The sequence below is a fragment of the Salvelinus fontinalis genome, chromosome 4 (assembly GCF_029448725.1).
Source record: "Salvelinus fontinalis isolate EN_2023a chromosome 4, ASM2944872v1, whole genome shotgun sequence".
NCBI lineage: Eukaryota > Metazoa > Chordata > Actinopteri > Salmoniformes > Salmonidae > Salvelinus > Salvelinus fontinalis.
In genome coordinates this window covers 38,100,265-38,117,835 of record NC_074668.1, presented here as the reverse complement: position 1 = coordinate 38,117,835, position 17,571 = coordinate 38,100,265, and the positions used below count along the sequence as shown (strand labels likewise).

The window sequence follows — 17,571 nt, the reverse complement described above, 5'->3', positions numbered from 1 at the left end:
GTGCGAGCAAGGAGGCCTACAAACCTGACTCAGTTACAGCAGCTCTGTCAGGAGGAATGGGCCAAAATTCACCCAACTTATTGTGGGAAGCTTGTGGAAGGCTACCCGAAACATTTGACCCAGGTTAAACAATTTAAAGGCAATGCTACTATATACTAATTGAGTGTATGTAAACTTCTGACCCAGTGGGAATGTGATGAAATAAATAAAAGCTGAAATAAATCATTCTCTCTACTATTATTCTGACATTTCACATTCTTAAAATAAAGTGGTGATCCTTACTGACCTAAAACAGGGGATTTTTACTTGGATTAAATGTCAGGAATTGTTAAACTGAGTTTAAATGTATTTGGCTAAGGTGTATGTAAACTTCCTACTTTAACTGTATGTGAGAATGCTGTTCACCGACTACAGCTTAGTGTTCAACACCGTAGTGCTAAATAGCGGACTTAACATTTAAGAGCTAACAACCACATTTTCTCTAACAGCAGGTCATGGTCGGAGTGTTTTTTTTCTAACTGGCTAGCAAGCTAGCTACTTTTTTACTGACATGATAACGTTACTTTCTGAAATGTGAACTCAGTGAAAAATCTCTAGCTAGCTAGCTAACCTAATTTAGAATTGCTGTATTGGTCTCTGTGTTGCAACAGGTGTTCAGGGATGTGTGAGGGTCCCTCCATTATATCTGAGCACATACCCCCAGAGCACTCCTTTCTCCCCAAATACTACAAACGTCCTGTCTCTGGTAAGATAGCTAACATGTACAGCTTTTAAAAATCCCAATAATTGTTGGTACAACATGTCACCCAGTGTCTTACTGTTCATTGTCTTCCTTACACTCCCATCCTTCTGTGGACGAGTCTTATCCCAGCTAGGGGTCGCCTGGAGGGGAACGCTGATTCGGAGTCCAGCCTTTCTCTCTGGTCCCCTTACCCCGGACCCTGTGTTGTACTCAGGCTTCTACAGCACACCCATCCCTCAGCACCAATGAATTAGCCCTAACGCCACACACATCCTGGAGAGGAGCCAGAGAGGGGTGACAGGGGCCCTGCTCAAACTGGAGGGGTTCTCCCTCTTTCTCAACGCCATGTCAAATTCAAAGCCACATCTGTGGTTGGAGTGCATGCTTAGAATAGTTAGACTTTATCTCATTGTAGTACATTATATGCAAGGTTGGTGGATGTTGTTTAATATACAGGAAAATATATTCAAAAGGTTAAACAGACACGGTTAGACTGTGGTACCTCTGTCACGTTCCATGTAATCTCGGTTTGTCCCACAGAGCAGCTGGTGTGTGACTACGGAAAAGAGAACGTACGTCGGGTGAGGGAGATCCCCCTCACTTCGTCCAGCCACCCAAAACCATACAGGGAACCAGGGTTTACATGTGAGATTTACATGTGAGGCTTACATTTACATGTGAGATTTACATGTGAGATTTACATGTGAGGTTTACATGTGAGGCACCTTAAAATTGCCTCTGATTGAACGAATGGATGAACTTTGACTCCAGCTCACATGTAAACATGTATTCCTCCAATGAGGATATTAGCTGTGTATTGGCATATCTACCTCCACAGCTGAAGGTTTTTGATAACAGGCCACCCCTCTGAGTCTGGTTACTCTTTATGTTTCTTCCTAGGTTCCTGCCTTGTAGGTAGTTTTTCCTAGCCATTGTGCTTCTACATGTGCATTACTTGCTCTTTGGGGTTTTAGGCTGGGTACCTGTAAAGCACTGTGACAACTGATGTAAAAGGGTTTTATAAAATACATTTGATTGATTGATGATGAGACCAAATGCATGCTTAAGTGGAGTGGATTCTCAATACAATTGCGGTAGAATCAAGGCGAATTTGAGTATTGTCCAAAACAGGTATTCCCAAACTAGGGTATGCGCAATGCCGTCGGGGGTACGCCAAATAAAAATGTGATTCACATTTATTTTATTTTATATATAAATATATATTTTTTTCTCTTCACATTTTCAAACATTAATATTTTCCAAAGGGGCTAAACATTTGGGTGAGGTTTTTTTCTCGCCTGAGTAGCCTCGTTTCACTGCCAAAAATAAAATGTAACCATCTAGTGTTCATTGAAATAACAACACAATGTCAAATACAGGTAGCCTAGTCAAATAATTAACATCCAATCACATTAACCGTTACTTTCTCGCAGGAATTCCACTAATGGTCCGTATGTAGCCAAACATAGCTGCTGCTCATGATGATATCTGTACTGATGGCGCAAAAGCCATGACAAGGAGACATAGTGGAGTGGTAACACGCGTGCAAGCAGTTGCTCCCAACGCCACTTGGATACACTGCAGCATCCACCGAGAGGCTCTTGCTGCCAAGGGAATGCCTGACAGCTTTAAATACTTTTTGGACACTACAGTGAAAATGGTTAACTTTGTTAAAGCAAGGCCCCTGAACTCTCGTGTATTTTCTGCATTATGCAATGATATGGGCAGCGACCATGTAAACGCTTTTACAACAGACAGAAGTGCAATCGTTATCAAAGGGCAAAGTATTGACACGTTTTTTAAAATTGAGAGACGAGCTTAAAGTTTTCTTTGCTGACCATGATTTTCACTTGTCTGATCACTTGCATGATGACAAGTTTCTCACACGATTGGCCTATCTGGGTGATGTTTTTTCTCGCCTGAATGATCTGAATCTAGGATTACAAGGACTCTCCGTAACTATTTAAAATGTGCGGGACAAAATTAAGGCTATGATTAAGAAGTTGGAGCCCTTCTCTGTCTGCATTAACAAGGACAACACACAGGTCTTTCCATCATTGTATGATTTTTTGTGTGCAAATGAACTCAAGCTTACGGACAATGTCAAATGTGATATAGCGAAGCACCTGAGTGAGTTGGGTGCGCAATTACGCAGGTACTTTCCCGAAATAGATGACACAAACAACTGGATTCGTTATCCCTTTCATGCCCTGCCTCCAGTCCATTTACTGATATCTGAATAAAAGAGACTAATCGAAATTGCAACAAACGGTTCTGTGAGAATTGTATTTAATCAGAAGCCACTGCCAGATTTCTGGGTTGGGCTGCGCTCAGAGTATCCTACATTGGCAAATCGCACTGTGAAGACACTGATGCCCTTTGCAACCACGTACCTATGTGAGAGTGGATTCTCGGCCCTCACTAGCATGAAAACTAAATACAGGCACATACTGTGTGTGTGGAAAATGATTTAAGACTGAGACTCTCTCCAATACAATCCAAAAATGCAGAGTTATGTACATCCTTTCAAGCACACCCTTCTCATTAACCTGTGGTGAGTCATTCTCAATTTTCAATATGTTTTATATGTAAGATGGTTAAATAAAGACCAAAATTATTGATTATATTATTATTTGTGCCCTGGTTCTATAAGAGCTCTTTTTCACTTCCCACAAGCCGGTTTGTGACAAACTCACTCATTCTTATGTTTAATAAATGTAACAACATTTGAGAGTACGCTGACCTTGGTGCTAGAGGGGGTACTCTGCTGGAGGTTGAATGTTTGAAGGGGTACGGGACTATAAAAATTTGGGAACCACAGGTCCAAATGAATGGAAAACGGAGCAAAGTAGTGTACAGTGATGAGAATGTCCCTTCATATCTAGTAGGAGTATGGTTTGTTAATGAGGAGCAGCTGAGCAGATGCCCAATCTTGAAGAAATCATTTGAGTTATCCAAACTGTTGGAGAGAGTGCTGGGTTTGATTTTTTGTGCTTCTGCGGATCAGAAGGAACGTTTGTTGCGTCTCACCCAATTTGATAAGTTTGAAGTGTCATGTGTGTTTCTTTGGAACAGGGCACCCCTCAAGGGGGTTATATCTGACGTCTTGCGGGAAGTCGATTTTGAAAAGATTAAAAATATTCCTGGAGTGATTGATGCACGTTGGATGAATCGTATGGTGAATGGTGAAAAAGTTAAGTCTATCTGTTCTTTTATATGGAGTCTCTTCCTACTCAAGTGCAGTTGGGGTATATAAACTACAGAGTCAGAGCATTTATCCAAAGACCAATGCAGTGTGAACATTGTAAAGCTTTTTCTCATGTGACATGTTGCAAATGTGGTTGGAACCAAAAAGCTATATATTTCAATTGCCCGACAAGGGTTAAAGAGAATGAGATGTCCAAAGTCAGTGCTGTACAGAGTATTTCATATGCAGCATATGTGTTTCACCAGCAGGACCCTGACATGTTAAAGGTTAAGAAGGTGGACTTTGAGGCCTTTATAGCTGGTGGAGAGAAGGTCCAGGAAGATAGATATTGTGGATGCGGCAATATTTCTCAGCAGAGGAGCCCTAGAGCCTGAGAAGGGAGATATCGAGATTTGAAAGAAGGAAGAAGTGGGAGTTTTGTTTTGGTTTTGTCAATGTACTATTTTATTTGGGTGGATATGGATTTTCTTTTTACCTTGTTTTGGTTTTTCAACCGTCCACTTGGTGGCAGCAATACTCATTTTGGGGTTGTAGTCCGCGGTAAAACCATCAGAAGAAGAAGAAGAAGCAGCAGAAGAAAGGCAGTGTTAGCTACACTACTTGCAAGCACGTAAAATAAGAATACAATACAATACAATTTTGGAAAAGCTTGAATACAGAGATGAGTAAAAGGAAAGCGCCACAGGAATCCCCAAACGAGGGAATAACAGACTTTCTTACCGGTAAGCCAAGAGACTTGAAGGCTAGCTAGCTAGCTAACGACAGCTGGCTAGCACATAATAGATAGTTTAGCTAGCTAACATTAGCTATCTTCATTTGCACCCAAACATCGCAACTTAATATTGATAGATTTTTACTAGCTAGCAATGAAACACGAATGGAAACTTGCAGGTTGTATGGTAACTAGATTTAGCTATTAGTTCGATCTTTAAAATCTAACCCCGTCGTCCTTGTAACTCTCTGTGTGTGTGTGTGTGTGTGTGTGTGTGTGTGTGTGTGTGTGTGTGTGTGTGTGTTGATGATGATGATGATGAGGATGGCGGCTGTGTCAAACCAATCACACATTGAAAAAATAAACTTTACACAGCCTGTCATTGGTGAGGTAGAATGTGAGCATTTGTGATGCTCATGGTTAATAGCCTGTTAATCTCTCCAATATTCTGTTAGAGTTTGTTTCTTCCATATGCAAAGCCTGTGAGTGAGTGTGCTTTTGTATCTGTTTCTTTCTCCCAGAATTGGCCAACTATGAGAGGAATGTCAACAGAGCTATACACAAGTACAATACCTACAGGTAAGAGATGGGAGTAGTGTAGTGGGGGATGTGAGTGTCCCTTCACAACAGACATCTGTTTAAGTTATTTGTCTGGCTCATTCAGTCCTTGGTCATACGAACATATTTTTTGTTTGTTTACGCCCTGTTTACTCCCTCATTTACTGTAAATAACTTTATCTGTGTTGTGCCACTGTGTTCTTCAGGAAAGCAGCTTCAGTGATCTCCAAGTACCCCCAGAAGATCAAAAATGGGGAAGAGGCCAAGAAACTGGTGAGGGCATAAGTGATGAGAGAGAAATATGTCACAGACAGTACAGTGCTGTTATAGCGGTGGTCGACTGTAGTTGATTGACTTGAAAGCTCATCTGATGACAGCCAATGCTCACCAGTGACTTACTATAACAATATATCATTATACTTTCTATTGTGTTCATCTATTTTAAATAGGATGGCGTTGGAAAAGAGATCGCTAAGAAGATAGATGAGTTTTTACAAACAGGAACACTTAAGAAGTTAGAAAAGGTAAGTGTTTGAGGGATGACATGTAAAACTTAATGCAAGGACAGTGAGCTCTGCAGTCTGTCACTTCTTTGTCCCCTGTGACCACAATACAAAATGCACAAATAACCTTTTTAAAGTTGATAATTATATTATTAATTTCACTCAGTTTGATGCAGGCTAATGGATTGTGTTTATCTTCCCAGATTCGTAATGATGACACCAGCTCCTCCATCAATTTCCTTACCAGAGTCACTGGTATTGGGTATGTCTTCTGCATTGTTTGTTAAACCCAATCCCTGACCCTAGCCCCTGGGTGGTAAACCCTTCTCGTGGAGAGCTACCGTTCTGCATGATTTTGTTCCAGCCCTTCTTTAAGACACCTGAGCAGTTAACTCTTTCTTTCTCCTCCGCTAGTCCTGCTGCTGCCAGAAAGTTCTTTGATGAGGGAGTGAAGACTCTGGAAGGTTTGCTCAGCTTTTAAAGCTATTTTTTTTACATTTAGAAGAAGATACCAGAGTAGCCTGCAGTGCATATGGTGAAAGGTTGAGTATACAGTGGGGCAAAAAAGTATTTAGTCAGCCACCAATTGTGCAAGTTCTCCCACTTAAAAAGATGAGAGAGGCCTGTAATTTTCATCATAGGTACACTTCAACTATGACAGACAAAACGAGAAAAGAAAATCCAGAAAATCACATTGTAGGATTTTTAATGAATTTATTTGCAAATTATGGTGGAAAATAAGTATTTGGTCACCTACAAACAAGCAAGATTTCTGGCTCTCACAGACCTGTAACTTCTTCTTTAAGAGGCTCCTCTGTCCTCCACTCGTTACCTGTATTAATGGCACCTGTTTGAACTTGTTATCAGTATAAAAGACACCTGTCCACAACCTCAAACAGTCACACTCCAAACTCCACTATGGCCAAGACCAAAGAGCTGTCAAAGGACACCAGAAACAAAATTGTAGACCTGCACCAGGCTGGGAAGACTGAATCTGCAATAGGTAAGCAGCTTGGTTTGAAGAAATCAACTGTGGGAGCAATTATTAGGAAATGGAAGACATACAAGATCACTGATAATCTCCCTCGATCTGGGGCTCCACGCAAGATCTCACCCCGTGGGGTCAAAATGATCACAAGAACGGTGAGCAAAAATCCCAGAACCACACGGGGGGACCTAGTGAATGACCTGCAGAGAGTTGGGACCAAAGTAACAAAGCCTACCATCAGTAACACACTATGCTGCCAGGGACTCAAATCCTGCAGTGCCAGACGTGTCCCCCTGCTTAAGCCAGTACATGTCCAGGCCCGTCTGAAGTTTGCTAGAGAGCATTTGGATGATCCAGAAGAAGATTGGGAGAATGTCATATGGTCAGATGAAACCAAAATATAACTTTTTGGTAAAAACTCAACTTGTCGTGTTTGGAGGACAAAGAATGCTGAGTTGCATCCAAAGAACACCATACCTACTGTGAAGCATGAGGGTGGAAACATCATGCTTTGGGGCTGTTTTTCTGCAAAGGGACCAGGACGACTGATCCGTGTAAAGGAAAGAATGAATGGGGCCATGTATCGTGAGATTTTGAGTGGAAACCTCCTTCCATCAGCAAGGGCATTGAAGATGAAACGTGGCTGGGTCTTTCAGCATGACAATGATCCCAAACACACCGCCCGGGCAACGAAGGAGTGGCTTCGTAAGAAGCATTTCAAGGTCCTGGAGTGGCCTAGCCAGTCTCCAGATCTCGACCCCATAGAAAATCTTTGGAGGGAGTTGAAAGTCCGTGTTGCCCAGCAACAGCCCCAAAACATCACTGCTCTAGAGGAGATCTGCATGGAGGAATGGGCCAAAATACCAGCAACAGTGTGTGAAAACCTTGTGAAGACTTACAGAAAACGTTTGACCTCTGTCATTGCCAACAAAGGGTATATAACAAAGTATTGAGATAAACTTTTGTTATTGACCAAATACTTATTTTCCACCATAATTTGCAAATAAATTCATTAAAAATCCTACAATGTGATTTTCTGGATTTTTTTCTCATTTTGTCTGTCATAGTTGAAGTGTACCTATGATGAAAATTACAGGCCTCTCTCATCTTTTTAAGTGGGAGAACTTGCACAATTGGTGGCTGACTAAATACACTGCTCAAAAAAATAAAGGGAACACTTAAACAACACAATGTAACTCCAAGTCAATCACACTTCTGTGAAATCAAACTGTCCACTTAGGAAGCAACACTGATTGACAATAAATTTCCCATGCTGTTGTGCAAATGGAATAGACAAAAGGTGGAAATTATAGGCAATTAGTAAGATACCCCCAAAAAAGGAATGGTTCTGCAGGTGGTGACCACACACCACTTCTCAGTTCCTATGCTTCCTGGCTGATGTTTTGGTCACTTTTGAATGCTGGCGGTGCTTTCACTCTAGTGGTAGCATGAGACGGAGTCTACAACCCACACAAGTGGCTCAGGTAGTGCAGTTCATCCAGGATGGCACATCAATGCGAGCTGTGGCAAAAAGGTTTGTTGTGTCTGTCAGCGTAGTGTCCAGAGCATGGAGGCGCTACCAGGAGACAGGCCAGTACATCAGGAGACGTGGAGGAGACCGTAGGAGGGCAACAACCCAGCAGCAGGACCGCTACCTCCGCCTTTGTGCAAGGAGGTGCACTGCCAGAGCCCTGCAAAATTACCTCCAGCAGGCCACAAATGTGCATGTGTCAGCATATGGTCTCACAAGGGCTCTGAGGATCTCATCTCGGTACCTAATGGCAGTCACGCTACCTCTTGCGAGCACATGGAGGGCTGTGCGGCCCCACAAAGAAATGCCACCCCACACCATGACTGACCCACCGCCAAACCGGTCATGCTGGAGGATGTTGCAGGCAGCAGAACGTTCTCCACGGCGTCTCCAGACTCTGTCACGTCTGTCACATGTGCTCAGTGTGAACCTGCTTTCATCTGTGAAGAGCACAGGGCGCCAGTGGCGATTTTGCCAATCTTGGTGTTCTCTGGCAAATGCCAAACGTCCTGCACGGTGTTGGGCTGTAAGCACAACCCCCACCTGTGGACATCGGGCCCTCATACCACCCTCATGGAGTCTGTTTCTGACCGTTTGAGCATACACATGCACATTTGTGGCCTGCTGGAGGTCATTTTGCAGGGCTCTGGCAGTGCTCCTCCTTGCACAAAGGCGGAGGTAGCGGTCCTGCTGCTGGGTTGTTGCCCTCCTACGGCCTCCTCCACGTCTCCTGATGTACTGGCCTGTCTCCTGGTAGCGCCTCCATGCTCTGGACACTACGCTGACAGACACAACAAACCTTTTTGCCACAGCTCGCATTGATGTGCCATCCTGGATGAACTGCACTACCTGAGCCACTTGTGTGGGTTGTAGACTCCGTCTCATGCTACCACTAGAGTGAAAGCACCGCCAGCATTCAAAAGTGACCAAAACATCAGCCAGGAAGCATAGGAACTGAGAAGTGGTGTGTGGTCACCACCTGCAGAACCGTTCCTTTTTTGGGGGTGTCTTACTAATTGCCTCTATTTTCCACCTTTTGTCTATTCCATTTGCACAACAGCATGGGAAATTTATTGTCAATCAGTGTTGCTTCCTAAGTGGACAGTTTGATTTCACAGAAGTGTGATTGACTTGGAGTTACATTGTGTTGTTTAAGTGTTCCCTTTATTTTTTTGAGCAGTGTACTTTTTTGCCCCACTATATGTAGGAATGCCATACAATTTCAAAAGTAACTTCAATTGTTATTAGACTACATTAACACTGTTGTGCTTTTAGATCTGAAGAAAATCGAACACAAGCTCAATCATCATCAGCAGATTGGACTCAAGTAAGTATGAATTTCCTATGTCAGTGGCTCAGTCTGCATGCACCAATGTAAGTGTTTTGCTAATGTTGTATGTGCATCGTTGGTTGGTGACTCATACATTCCAATGTAAGTTTCCTTTCCTTTCCTTTGCATGCTTGGTGGCGCTGCCCTGTGCCCGCTGTAGGTACTTTGAGGAGTTTGAGAAGAGGATTCCACGAACTGAGATGACGAAGATGGAGGTGAGTGAAATTACTATTGTGAGAGAGATAATTCGGATTTAATTTTTTTAAAGTGGTTAGAATGGCATGTATTTACTCTTACCTCTGTCTTATGCTTCTTGTGTGTTTGTCCAGACTCTCATTATGCAGGAGCTGGAGTTGGTGGATACTGATTACATTGGGACAATCTGTGGAAGCTACAGGAGAGGTGAGTCCACCATGTACTTGGTGGTTTTTACTATTACTAACTGTGTAGTGTTTATATTTGCAATTGTCATGTTGTATCAAGGAAGTGATTGCACTGGAAGACAGATTTTTTTGCATGTCAATTTTTTTTTAGGTAATTTCTTCATTATTTAACTGTTCCTGCATTCCCTCCTGCAGGTGCTGAATCCAGTGGGGATATTGATATCTTACTGACCCACCCAAACTATACCTCTGTGGATGAGAAACAGGTAACCACCAAACTCCACAATGCCAACTGCTGCTTTGGCACTGTATTGATTTAATATATATTAAGCAGGGGAGGATCATCCTCCTCAGTCAATTTCATAAAAACAGTGAAACATTTAAAAATGTATCCTTTTTAGATAAAACTATTCAAAATATATTAATGTCACCAAATAATTGATTAAACAAACAGTTTTGCAATGAAGGTCTGCAGTAGCCTCAACAGCACTCTGTAGGGTAGAACCATGGTGTTTAGACGGAGGACAGCTAGCTTCCGCCCTCCTCTGGGTACATTGACTTCAATACAAAACCTAGGATGCTCATGGTTCTCACCCTCTTCCATAGACTTACACAGTAATTGTGACAACTTCTGGAGGACATCCTCCAACCTATTAGAGCTCTTGCAGCATGAACTGACGTGTTGTCCACCCAATCAAAGGATCAGAGAATGAATCTAGTACTGAAAGCATAAGCTACAGTTTGCTAGCACTGTAGGTCATAAAATGTGGTGAGTAGTTGATTCAAACATTTTGGCGGATGCCAGGAGAATGCATAGTTTGGTGGAGGAGAAATAATGGTCTGGGGCTGTTTTTCATGGTTTGTTCTAGGCCCCTTAGTTCCAGTGAAGGGAAATATTAACGCTACAGCATACAATGACATTCTAGACGATTCTGTGCTTCCAACTTTGTGGCAACAGTTTGGGGAAGGACCTTTCCTGTTTCGGCATGACAATGCCCCTGTGCAGAAAGTGAGGTCCATACAGAAATGGTTTGTCGAGATCGTTGTGGAAGAAGTTGACTGGCCGGCACAGAGCCCTGACCTTAACTCCATCTAACACCGTTGGGATGAATTGGAATGCCGGCTGCGTGCCAGGCCTAATCGCCGACCTCACTAATACTCTTGTTGTTGAATGGAAGCAAGTCCCCGCAGCAATGTTCCAACATCATTGCATTCAACAGAAGATAACTCTTATGACTCGCATATGCTCATAACATAATTCTTTGCTCTTCCTCTTCCAGCCCAAACTTCTCCATGCCGTAGTGGAGCATTTTGAATCCATTGGGTTCATTACAGACACACTGTCCAAAGGAGACACCAAATACATGGTGAGGACTTTTTGTGGCTAGCAAGCTGCAAGGAATGTTGCTTAATCTGTCTAGTAACTAAGATGTTTTATCTTGTCATTGGTGATGTATTTTGTGCAGGGAGGGTCTATACTTTACTAAATCGGAAGCAACCATTCAAGCAGATGGCTCACTGGTTATTTATGTGATTGTTGCTCTCTCTCTAGGAGGTCTGTCAGCAGAATTAGTTTCATCAGTCAGAAAGCTTATCTATTCAGTCTTTATTTAGCTATAAAAGTGTCCTACCCCTCTACCACATGGTCATTAATATGTTTCTAGGGAGTCTGCCAGCTGCAGCGGAATGATGAAGACGAGGAGGAATATCTTCACAGACGCATTGATATCAGGTGGGTAGCTAGTTACCCTCCATAAACGCACCTAATCACGTGGTTCTTATGACTCTGTTGCCTGGAGGATGGTCAGACAGAGCACTTTCAACAACATTTGATTATCTTTTCCTTCACCTTGCTATAACAGAAATACAATTTCCCTTATCTCACTGCAGGTTAATTCCTAAGGACCAGTATTACTGTGGTGTGCTGTATTTCACTGGCAGTGACATCTTCAATAAGAACATGAGAACTCACGCTCTGGAGAAAGGCTTCACCCTCAACGAGTACACCATCCGTCCAGTGGGGGTCACTGGTGAGTCACGCTAAAATATCAGCAGTTCAAAATCAACCCCTTACATTTACATTTAAGTCATTTAGCAGACGCTCTTATCCAGAGCGACTTACAAATTGGTGCATTCACCTTATGATATCCAGTGGAACAGCCACTTTACAATAGTGCATCTAAATCTTTTAAGGGGGGGGGTTAGAAGGATTACTTTATCCTATCCTAGGTATTCCTTAAAGAGGTGGGGTTTCAGGTGTCTCCGGAAGGTGGTGATTGACTCCGCTGTCCTGGCGTCGTGAGGGAGTTTGTTCCACCATTGGGGTGCCAGAGCAGAGAACAGTTTTGACTGAGCTGAGCGGGAACTGTACTTCCTCAGAGGTAGGGAGGCGAGCAGGCCAGAGGTGGATGAACGCAGTGCCCTTGTTTGGGTGTAGGGCCTAATCAGAGCCTGAAGGTACGGAGGTGCTGTTCCCCTCACAGCTCCGTAGGCAAGCACCATGGTCTTGTAGCGGATGCGAGCTTCAACTGGAAGCCAGTGGAGAGAGCGGAGGAGCGGGGTGACGTGAGAGAACTTGGGAAGGTTGAACACCAGACGGGCTGCGGCGTTCTGGATGAGTTGTAGGGGTTTAATGGCACAGGCAGGGAGCCCAGCCAACAGCGAGTTGCAGTAATCCAGACGGGAGATGACAAGTGCCTGGATTAGGACCTGCGCCGCTTCCTGTGTGAGGCAGGGTCGTACTCTGCGAATGTTGTAGAGCATGAACCTACAGGAACGGGCCACCGCCTTGATGTTAGTTGAGAACGACAGGGTGTTGTCCAGGATCACGCCAAGGTTCTTAGCGCTCTGGGAGGAGGACACAATGGAGTTGTCAACCGTGATGGCGAGATCATGGAACGGGCAGTCCTTCCCCGGGAGGAAGAGCAGCTCCGTCTTGCCGTGGTTCAGCTTGAGGTGGTGATCCGTCATCCACACTGATATGTCTGCCAGACATGCAGAGATGCGATTCACCACCTGGTTATCAGAGGGGGGAAAGGAGAAGATTAATTGTGTCGTCTGCATAGCAATGATAGGAGAGACCATGTGAGGTTATGACAGAGCCAAGTGACTTGGTGTATAGCGAGAATAGGAGAGGGCCTAGAACAGAGCCCTGGGGACACCAGTGGTGAGAGCACTTGGTGAGGAGACAGATTCTCGCCACGCCACCTGGTAGGAGCGACCTGTCAGGTAGGATGCAATCCAAGCGTGGGCCGCGCCGGAGATGCCCAACTCGGAGAGGGTGGAGAGGAGGATCTGATGGTTCACAGTATCAAAGGCAGCCGATAGGTCTAGAAGTATGAGAGCAGAGGAGAGAGAGTTAGCTTTAGCAGTGCGGAGCGCCTCCGTGACACAGAGAAGAGCAGTCTCAGTTGAATGACTAGTCTTGAAACCTGACTGATTTGGATCAAGAAGGTCATTCTGAGAGAGATAGCAGGAGAGCTGGCCAAGGACGGCACGTTCAAGAGTTTTGGAGAGAAAAGAAAGAAGGGATACTGGTCTGTAGTTGTTGACATCGGAGGGATTGAGTGTAGGTTTTTTCAGAAGGGGTGCAACTCTCGCTCTCTTGAAGACAGAAGGGACGTAGCCAGTGGTCAAGGATGAGTTGATGAGCGAGGTAAGGGAGAAGGTCTCCGGAAATGGTCTGGAGAAGAGAGGAGGGGATAGGGTCAAGCGGGCAGGTTGTTGGGCGGCCGGCCGTCACAAGGCGCGAGATTTCATCTGGGGAGAGAGGGGAGAAAGAGGTCAAAGCACAGGGTAGGGCAGTGTGAGCAGAACCAGCGGTGTCGTTTGACTTAGCAAACAAGGATCGGATGTCGTCAACCTTCTTTTCAAAATGGTTGACAAAGTCATCCGCAGAGAGGGAGGAGGGGGGGGGGAGGATTCAGGAGGGAGGAGAAGGTGGCAAAGAGCTTCCTAGGGTTAGAGGCAGATGCTTGGAATTTAGAGTGGTAGAAAGTGGCTTTAGCAGCAGAGACAGAAGAGGAAAATGTAGAGAGGAGGGAGTGAAAGGAGTGAACCTGCCCCTATTCCTAGAGCAGGGTGTCAAACATACGGGCCCGTGAGCCAATTCAATGTGACTCACGTTTTTAGTAATAAAATGTAATCTAGATATAATCAAAATCATTTTGGGGGGAAAATATTTACACATTTTGACAGTGACGAAATCTTTAAAAACAATTGTGCGGCCCTATGGACCTCGGTGAATACAGAATGAAATGCATAAATATCTAATTTACGTAAGTATTCACACCCCTGAGTACATGTTAGAACCATATTTGGCAGTGATTACAGCTGTGAGTCTTTTTGGGTAAGTCATCATGAGCTTTACACACCTGGATTGTCCAATATTTGCACAATATTCTATTCTATTTTTATTTCTTTTAATCTTTTTTTATTATATATATATATATATTTTTTTATTTTATCCCCTTTTCTCCCCAATTTTCGTGGTACCCAATCGCTAGTAATTACTATCTTGTCTCATCGCTACAACTCCCGTACGGGCTCGGGAGAGACGAAGGTCGAAAGCCATGCGTCCTCCGAAGCACAACCCAACCAAGCCGCACTGCTTCTTAACACAGCGCGCCTCCAACCCGGAAGCCAGCCGCACCAATGTGTCGGAGGAAACACTGTGCACCCGCCCCCCTCGGTTAGCGCGCACTGCGCCCGGCCCGCCACAGGAGTCGCTGGAGCGCGATGAGACAAGGATATCCCTACCGGCCAAATCCTCCCTAACCCGGACGACGCTAAGCCAATTGTGCGTCGCCCCAGGGACCTCCCGGTCGCGGCCGGCTGCGACAGAGCCTGGGCGCGAACCCAGAGACTCTGGTGGCGCAGCTCTAGACCACTGCGCCACCCGGGAGGCCCACATTATTCTTTTTTAAATTCTTAAAGCTCTGTCAAGTTGGTTGTTCATTGTTAGACAGCCATTTTCAAGTCATGCCAAAGATTTTCAAGACAATTTTTTGTTGTTGTCAACTTTAACTAGGCCACTCAGGAACATTCAATGTCATCTTGGTAAGCAACTCCAGTATATATTTGGCCTTGTGTTTTAGGTTATTCCCTGCTGAAAGGTGAATTTGCCTCCCAGTGTCTGTTGGAAATGATGAAAAGCATACCAATAACATGATGCAACCACCACCATGCTTGAAAATATGAAGTGGTGTACTCAGTGATGTGTTGGATTTGCTCCAAACATAACTATGTTCAGAATACAAAGCGTTCATTTCTTAGACACATTTTGTTGCAGTTTTTTAGTGTCTTATTGTAGACTTTTGTTTTGTGTGTGTGTCTTTTTGCAAACCAGATGCATGTTTTGAAATATTTGTATTATGTACAGGCCTCCTTCTTTTTACTCTGTCATTTAGGTTAGTGTTGTGGAGTGACTACTATGTTGTTGATCCATCCTCAGTTTTTTCCTATCACAGCCATTTAACTCTTAACTGTTTTAAAATCACCATTGGCCTCATGGTGAAATCCCTGAGCAGTTTCCTTCCTCTCCGGCAACCTACTTAGGAAGGACACCTGTATCTTTGTAGTGACTGGGTGTATTGATACACCATCCAAAGTGTCATTAATAAATTCACCATGCTCAAAGGGATATTCAATGTCTGATTTTTTTATTTTTACCCATCTACCAATAGGTGCCCTTCTTTGCCAGGCATTGTAAACTTCCTGGTCTTTGTGGTTGAATCAGTGTTTGAAATGTACTGCTCGACTGAGTGACCTTCCAGATATTTGTATGTGTGAGGTACAGAGATGAGGTTGTCATAAAATCATGTTAAACACTATTGCACGCGGCATGTAATAGTGACTTGTTAAGCACATTTTTACTCCTGAACTTATTTAGGCTTGCCATAACAAAGGGGTTGAATACTTATTGACTCAAGACATTTCAGATTTTCATTTTTATTTAATTTGGAAAATGTTCTAAAAACATAATTCCACTTTGACATGATGGGGTATTGTGTGTATGCCAGTGAATACTTTCGGAAGGCATGCAATGAATCCTTCAGATCAAAGTGTCTGGAGGATGATTAGGCATCTGTATCTTATTTACTGAAATTCAGCAATGTATCCATCTCACTGTCACAGTTGGGTTAGCCAACTGTGTAAAGTCAGTTTAAACAGCAAGGTTAGTTCATGTCTGTGTTTCTGTGGTTGTAGGTATGGCCGGGGAACCTCTGATGGTGGACAGTGAGAAGGATGTCTTTGACTACATCCAATGGAAATACAGAGAGCCCAAAGAACGCAGCGAGTGAAAGAAGGGATGAAAGACACTTTTTATCCCCACGTGATTTAACTGCCAACAAGGCTGAAAATTGTGTATGTTTGTGTTTATCTATGTGTCTTGCGTTTTCTTTTTATTTTGGTGTCTGTTTTCCCAGGAGGTAAAAATAGCACAACCTTGTTGGTCTTTTTGAAGTTGTTCTGAGGTTTCTCCCATAGATTGACAGAACATGTCTACTTAAAATATACTTTCAAACACTCTAACTCTTGTGATGTTCGTGATCTGTTTTTTTTTTGACGACATCACCAGAGATTTCTACTCTCTGACAATGCCAAGATAGAATTATTTGTTTACGTTGCTGTCTGTCAGGAGAATCATCCAAATATATTTTTATTTTGCTAAAATCATTTGTGTATCGAACAGCAACGCAGTCTGTTACTGCTTTGTCACTGTCTTGTTTGGCTAGCTAGGCAACAATGTTACCTTGACTGCAGCAATAGACTGGCTACCAGGCTAAAGCACAGGGCTACTGTTATAACAATACCAGATCTTTTAGTATGCCTGACTAGTCACTCCTGCAGCATCTTTTGTACATTGTTGTTTCCTTCACTCACTGTCAAGTTGTATATGTATTATGTCTGGGAGACATGAATCATGCTTTTGAGATGAAGTTACTTCCAAGAGGAAAACACTTGGAGTGATTAATGGATATTATGTTACATATAGTTCTGTCTTTTTAGAACCAGATGTACCCGTGAGCAGTTGGAGTCCAGATTTTTTAAATTAATTTTATGGGTGGAAATGTAACACTGTTTGTAATTGAGCTCTATCCTCATGATTTCTAGGGAATAAATGGTGCCCATAAACATGTCGAGATGGCCTAACATTTGTACTATTATTCTGAGTAAAGCTGGACATGGAGAGGTAAAGTAACTACCCTTGTGGAATCCCCCCCCCCCCCCCCCAAACCTGAAGATTTCCGAGAAAGGTGTTTTTGGTACTGCTAGCTAACAGCATACTATTCATTTTGTGTTTTTAGTAACCCATGTTAGAAATCAAGAGAATGGTGCATGTGTTGTATATGTTATGATGATGCTGTCACTATAGGTATAGATACTTAGATGTATTTAAGTAATGTGTTCCATTGTTTATAATGATGGGTGAGTGAAATAAAGACATTTACAGAAAATGTATATTTTCCTCTCCAAGACATATTAAAAGATCACCCTGTCAGAGTAAATTAAGTTTATTTGAGTAAAGGCGATAGGCAATTTACTAAATGGGTACCTAGGTCTGTCTGCATAAAAAATATAATCTATTTCGATAGGTCTGGACAACTGAAGAC

General features: G+C 43.3%; 1 protein-coding gene across 1 annotated transcript; it reads left to right on the top strand.

The window, feature by feature from the left end:
- Nucleotides 1-4,485: 4,485 nt before the first annotated feature.
- Nucleotides 4,486-17,419, top strand: LOC129853722 (DNA polymerase beta). Its single transcript, XM_055920065.1, has 14 exons — nucleotides 4,486-4,672; nucleotides 5,184-5,241; nucleotides 5,427-5,493; nucleotides 5,670-5,744; nucleotides 5,927-5,985; nucleotides 6,138-6,187; nucleotides 9,518-9,569; nucleotides 9,733-9,787; nucleotides 9,902-9,974; nucleotides 10,151-10,221; nucleotides 11,236-11,322; nucleotides 11,620-11,687; nucleotides 11,846-11,985; nucleotides 16,163-17,419. Exons 1-14 carry the CDS (start codon nucleotides 4,612-4,614, stop codon nucleotides 16,255-16,257), a joined length of 1,011 nt encoding a protein of 336 aa, XP_055776040.1. The 5' UTR covers nucleotides 4,486-4,611; the 3' UTR covers nucleotides 16,258-17,419.
- Nucleotides 17,420-17,571: the final 152 nt, after the last annotated feature.